The 7,070-nt window shown below is 33.9% G+C and overlaps 1 protein-coding gene across 1 annotated transcript; it reads left to right on the top strand.

Moving 5' to 3' along the window:
• The first annotated feature begins 2,017 nt into the window (after positions 1 to 2,017).
• On the top strand, positions 2,018 to 3,499 carry LOC141680500 (DELLA protein RGL3-like). Its single transcript, XM_074486709.1, has one exon. It carries the CDS (start codon positions 2,018 to 2,020, stop codon positions 3,497 to 3,499), a length of 1,482 nt encoding a protein of 493 aa, XP_074342810.1.
• Positions 3,500 to 7,070: the final 3,571 nt, after the last annotated feature.

The raw sequence follows: 7,070 nt of genomic DNA, 5'->3' as shown, positions 1-7,070 counted from the left end.
TGTGGGCTAGGTATAGAAGATGACTGACGACTGTCAGCTGTGATCTATTGGTGAATACAGATTACTAGATTAGCATATTAAGTAGAACTGACATAGAACTAGTTATATATATGAATGAACCTCTGTGCGGCTACATTTATGTTTTTCTCTTCTTGCTGGACAGACCTATCGACTTCCACTACTTCAAGAGTTCAGGTTGATTGACACTATTGTCTACTGTATCATTTTATTGTTTAATTTTGATACAAAAAGGTACATTATACTTAAATTGGTTCTTATGCTATGTTTTAAGAAGACTGAAATTTTAAATGTAGATGGATTTGTGACCTTGACCTAGATAAACATATGCAATATATGCATCCAAATTCATATAAACATATTAATATATGCATCCAAATTCATAGGGTAAAAATATCAATAAGGAGTAAATACATATTTGCAAAATACAAATGTCCGCAATCTAAACAGGATTTACTTAACTACTTAAGCATAACATGATTTCTTTATTTACTAAAAATTACATGCTGCCCGGATATCATCCTCTTCGCATGTGTTTGGTTCATATTTATTCGATCTTTGGATTAGGTACTGAAATGTAAGCTTTAAGAAAGAGCATCGTATATTATGTCTGCACTCTGCAACCTGCTCATGGTTTCAGTAACCTGTATAAGGTACTCATTACACATGCATACATGTGTGATGTGTGAGCGGGAAAGGTGTCATGTCTACATGAAACAGTTGCGAACTTAGTTAGCAATATGGTTATATGATCAATAATAGGTTTTCCTTTAGAATGGATGCCCTAATGGCTGCAAAGAGCATGCAAAAGATGATTAAATGTAAACTTACAATATTATGCTAATAATTTACATATATAATCAATAAGGTGATACACCGTCTGTCTCTAACATCTTAAAGTTTCAGTTTAGAACTTTGAACCCTAAAGTTTAGTTAATAGGTTCTGCAATAAAAATTGGATATTAGTTAAATTTTAAGAAAAATATGGCATTTTAAAGAACTGGATGTGCCCTATGGCTTCTACATAGAGCTTCTTTACCTCAAAAACAGAAGAGTTTGATCATTCTTACAGGAAAATGGTTAAAATTTAGTCATTTTTATTAGTGGATAAGGGTCGATTGAAGCTAATAATTATGCAACTCTGAGGTGCAGCAAGTTTAAATCTGAACGTGCAGGCAGAAGGCCATATAACGTATATCAGTCTTGTACTGCTACCTGCATTGTGGAGATTTTTGGGGTACACCCTAATACGCGTGTAAATCTCATCTTTTTTATCCAAAGATTTTTTAATATTTATGGTGATATTTTAGAAGGCGTACAGGATACATCAAAGCTAAATGGCTTTAGTCCAGATGTGCAACCAATGCATAACACTTGGTCTCTATGCCTTCTTAGTAGTTCTGTTGTGACTATAAACTGTTGGATTTACATTGCCGTACGTATACCTCTACTTGTTTTCCTTTCACATTCGTACTGCTTATTCTTCTTAATGTTACCAAATCTTTTTTATATTAAATTACTCATGTACGCCAATATTTTATTTTGCTAAACTCTGCTTGTTTAGTTTTTTAGTATAAACATTGTTGCTGGCCGAGGTCTGATAAGATTAATTATTCATATGTATGTTACCACTTACAAACACAAAGGCTTGTAATAACAATCTTATGAATATATTTTATCAATAAGTGGTAGACCCAAAGAGCACTTGTCGCTGTAGCCAGTCCTTGATAATATCGGAAGTGCTCTATCTCTATACTGGTAATCATTTTTTTGTACTAAAATAATATTTCCACTTAATTAATATTTCTGTTTTGGAAATGCAGAGTTTCAGCTCTATAAATCATATGAATCATTTGAGGAAACATGCAGACAGACACTAGCACACATTCTAGACAGAGAAATATACACTTGCATAGGTGTCTCTTGTTCTTTTGAATCTCAGGCTAGAGTGTGAAGAAGAAGGATCAAAACACTCTTTCAAATTACAAGATTGGTTGATATGAATTCCATTTATGCAAAAACCTTGGAACAATGTGAAGAAGCAACTGGAGAATCAGATTATGTGAAAGCAAGGAATAAAAGCCTTCCACTTGCATCAATCGAGCTCTTGAAGAAATGTGGCAGTAGGATGAACAATTTCAGCTGCGAAAAAAAGAATGTTGAGTTGAATTTGCATGTTCCTGGTAATACAGGTACCCATGTATTATCAGTGGAAGATATTATAATGATTGCAAAAGAAAAATATATCCAATATATCTCGCACACTCCTAATGATCTTTCCATGCTTTTCCATCCACTCAATAACTACTATTCAGGTCTCTCTTGTGAGTCTGCTGAAGATGTAGAGCTTGTAGTGTTTCTTTTAGCTTCTGTAGAGACATTCGTTAACAGACAGTTTCATCATATGCAAAATTTAATTAGCATGTGCTATCAATTGGCTACCCCTGATGGTAATCCAGTTAAAAGACTCGTGTTTCATTTTGCTGAAGCTCTTACAGAAAGGATTCATCAAGAAACAGGAAATGTATTATTAGGGGAAATAGGACAACAAAGAAGGAAGGCAATGCAGTTACAAGATGCATTGACGACGCTGCATCCTGCTGCAATTGCATGTCATCAACAACTTCCAATCAGTCAAGTTATTCATTTCACTGCTATGCAAGTTATATTGGACAATGTGTCGACCTCAAAAAGGATTCACCTGGTTGATATAGGTATCAAAAGTGGGTTGTACTGGGTAAATTTGATGCAAGCTCTTTCGGTTCGACATGAATGCCCCCTTGAGCTTCTTAAGATAACTGCTGTTATATCTTCATCCAGAGAGAGGACTGCAGGCATAGGTAAGAGGTTGTCATCTTTTGCCCAAAGCATAAACTTGCCATTTTCATTCAATATAGTTGTCACAAGCATGGAAGATCTCATGGAAGAGGCGTTTAGCTTCGAGAGTGATGAAACAGTTGCAATCTACTCACATGTATTTCTCTCAACTATGTTAGCATGGCCCAATCGCTTGGAAGCATTGATGGGAGTGATAAAGAATATCCGACCACGAGTGATGGTGATCACAGAAATAGAGGCTCACACAAATTCGCCTGCTCTCATGGATCGCTTTATTGAAGCACTTTTTCTTTTTGGTTCACTTTTTGATTGTCTCGAGGCTTGCATGGGTCGATCCAGTCAATTCAGGAAGACAACAGAAGCCGTATACCTCTGGGAGGGGATTCAAAATCTTGTTACAAGTGAGGGCGAGGAGTGGATACATCGCCATGAGAAGATTGACTATTGGAGGGGCTTTTTTGGAAGGTCTGGATTAGTGGAGATGGAGATAAGTGCGTCATCTTTGAGCCAAGCAGAGCTTGTTCTCAAGAAGAATCCTTGTGGGAAATTTTGCACATTGGTTATGAATGAAAAATCCTTAGTTTGTGGATGGAAAGGAGCACCAATAAGCTCCGTTTCTGCATGGGAGTTTTGTCAGGACTAAGCCGTGAGGAAATTAAAAACATGGATTTCTGGCTTAAAATAAGCAAGCAATATTAATCCCTGTATGGAAACAAATACATGCTACAAAAACTTAAAGTGTTCATTTAGTACTAGCTACACATAAACAAAAGAAAAGGTTAGTTCAGATGCATGCATGGTATCTTCTGTTATCATAGTTGGTCCACTGGAAGGATCAAAACCCCTTCACTTCTAGCAAGATTTCTTAGATTATCTGGGACCAATTCAACCCATTCATTATAAATCTTGGCCATGAAGCTGGATTTTCTTTTGATTAAAGGATTGCAGATATATCAGTTAGCATACTTATTATGTGGAAATGTTATATTAATACAGTGATTAATCTTAAATGTGATCATATGTATTTAGATGAAATGAAACAATGGTATCTGGGTAAGGGAAGAGCACCAGATAATTATACAATATTTGCCAGTGTTTTATCTTTGTTTCTTACTAACCTAATTTAATTAGTTATATATTCATTTGATTTTGTATATGTTGGGGATGTTTCATCCCTACAGTAGGTAGTGTTTATATGTTTCTTCTCAGCTATTGAAATCATTGAGAATCAAGCTATATGTGTTTACGACAAGCCCATTTGTAGAGCTCTTTTTTTCATTTTCTCTTTTTATGTTATGGCTTCATGTTTAAGTAAATATTTTTATATAAAAGCTGTTCTTGTGAAATTGTATCTTCATATCTTCATAATTGTCAGCAAACTATTTCATTGACATTCTTATGTAATAATAAGGAATTATATTGGCTTCTCAGGGAATCTAATGTTAAGTAAGTACATCACTGGATAGATTGTGTATTTTGAGGTTCAGAGAGATTCTAATTCAGTCTTTAGCAGCTTCCGTTGAAGTGATCATTTTGTATAAGTAAATAGCACTATGCCTAAATCATATTACAAATAAGAGTAAATTACAAAGTGGTGCCGTATTTTACATCAATTTTCAAAATAGTTGACAATTTTTTAAATTTTCAAAATAATGGTCTACTTTTTGTTCCGCCTTTCAAAAAAATGGCTGCCGTCAAATCCCGTTAAATCTTCGCCGTTAAATAATATATTTAAAGCGTAAATTACAGAATGATGGCTATTCTTTGCACTTATTTTCAAAATAGTGGTTAAACTTTTATAAATTATTGAAATCATTTTTCACCTTTTAAAAGAATGGTGTCGTCAAATTACTACATGCACTCCCATCTTTATCGTCACAAAAAACATATGATATCGCTAAATATATAGGTACAAACACAACTTAAATAATTATTAGTTTTTTCACTTCTTCTAATTTAATCAAGTGCCTAACTTCTATATTTTTTTAACCTCCTCACACAAAAATATGAATAAAAAATTTAGCAAAAATATAGAGAAGAGTATCCATCTTTGAAAAAACTTATAACCAAAGTGATAATAATTTGTTAATCGACACCCAGTATTAGGATCAAATCTAGGAAAACTCTTTAAAACTCTTTCTACCAATGAAAATTTTAAAATGTCATTATTTAAAAATTTTAAAAATGTAGCCACCATTTTAAAAATAAATATGAAGTATGGCAACTTATACTTTAAATATAATTTTTAACGGAGAAAACTTAACGGAAGTTAACGGCAGCCAGTTTTTTGAAAGGCGGAAAGAAAAGTTAGCCACTGTTTTGAAAATTTGAAAATTTGGCCATTATTTTGAAAATCGGTGTAAACTACGGTCAAAACTCTATAATTTACTCTACAAATAATCTTAAACATTTCAGTAGCTTATCATGCTTGCTTCTTGTTTCCCAAATTCTAATATGTGCTGCGCATGCTGTGAAATCTGTTTACTCTAACAGAATTGTTTGGAGATCTTCTATGTAAGTTGAATTTTTTTTTCAGTTTAACTACATAAATGTTAGTTCCAACAATTTAACAGTTAGGGAATGATAAGGGTGCTGAGACTTTTAGAAACTGTTGCTACTTTTCATTTTTTTTTTACATTTACCGACCTATGTCATGAAGTCGCAACCCTACTGATTTTTTGTTAGTATTGTACCTTACCCTTCGTAAAATGGTGCTCGGAGGTGTGATAGTTTATTTAAGTTCCCAAAAAAGTTTCCGCACTGCTCTGGTGATCATCCCTGGTTAGTAATGTTAGAAAATGAAAAGTTTGAGACATATTTTATATATGTTCTTGATATGATTTCTGGAAACTAACATTTGGAGGTTGTTCCTTGACATGAGGACTTAAACTTTCATATTTGGATCTAAGACATTTTCTTAGTGGAATCCATGAATATATTGCGACAAAATTGCTTGTTTGAAATGGGTTTTGGGGATTTTGTCCCACATTGGTATTGTAAAAGAAAGATATTGAGTTTATATAGCATCTTGTGTTAGTGTTGTTTACAACTACTAGCATAAGTGGAATGCTTGTGTGGCGTAGTGCTAGTGAGAACTCTTATATTTTTCTTTTCTATTACAAGTTTAATTATTTATATTGATTATTTAATTATTAATATAAAATATATTGAGTAAGGATTATTTTAATCATACTCTGAATATATTTTGTAATATTAATATTAATTAATCACGATATAATATAAATAATAAGGAAAAACCATTTTATTTACTTTTTCTGTTTTGTTACTTGGTGTACCACAACGAGTAAAATAGAAGAAGAGCAACTTGAGATGCCTATATATTGAGAGGTATACTTGAGATTAAAAGGACACAAGTCTCGGTGCCTACCTCGCAAACATATATGAGTTGCATAGGTTTTTTGGGCAAACTGAGGTGCGAGGCGCCGTTGATCATTGTTGGTTCTATGGCCAGATTGATCTGTTGCTGTTTTATCCTGGAAGCGATATTGCTGCATTCCATCACAGCTTAAGTGGGGGGCAATAATCTCTTCAAGAACAGTCAAGTCCTCTTGAAGGATTTGGCAACTCAGCTGTTGTGTTCTTCTTCTTATCAGAATTTGGAAAGCGATAAGAGATAAGTTTTCTTTACTTTCTTTGTCAATTACAGTCTTTATAGTTTGTTATTACCTTCGTGTTTTATTTCGTTAGTTGGTTATTTGCCATGTTCTTGTTATTATATATATAGGCCCATTGTTGCTGTGTAGTTAGAATTATACCCAACAATCTTGAAGAGATTAAAGTTATATATAGTTAATTAGCAAGATGGTTAACGAAACTGGTGATGTTCCTAAAATTGTTGAGACTGATTTTGGTTCTGGTGGTACTACTACCATTGACCGGACCACGTATCGTTTTCCCCATCCAATTGATTTATCGGGTATGCCTAATAAATTTAGTGGTGGAGCTTTTTTTTCTCTTTGGCATAAAAAGACGAAGCTCTAGTTAACGATTAAGGGTCTATTGTTAGTGGTACAGTATGATCCTCCTGGGTTAGATCAAGAGAAAGCTGAATCTGTTAAGGTTTATGCTTTATGGGCTGAGAAGGATGGGGTGGCTAGGGCAGCCAATTTTGGTATCCTTGGAGAACACCTTGTTCGATATTTATTCATCAGATGCCTATACTGCTAAAGTCTTATGGGATAAGCTGGACCAAA

The sequence above is a fragment of the Apium graveolens genome, chromosome 8, assembly GCF_009905375.1.
Source record: "Apium graveolens cultivar Ventura chromosome 8, ASM990537v1, whole genome shotgun sequence".
In the NCBI taxonomy this organism is placed as follows: domain Eukaryota; kingdom Viridiplantae; phylum Streptophyta; class Magnoliopsida; order Apiales; family Apiaceae; genus Apium; species Apium graveolens.
This window is presented reverse-complemented; position numbering and strand designations above follow the sequence as displayed.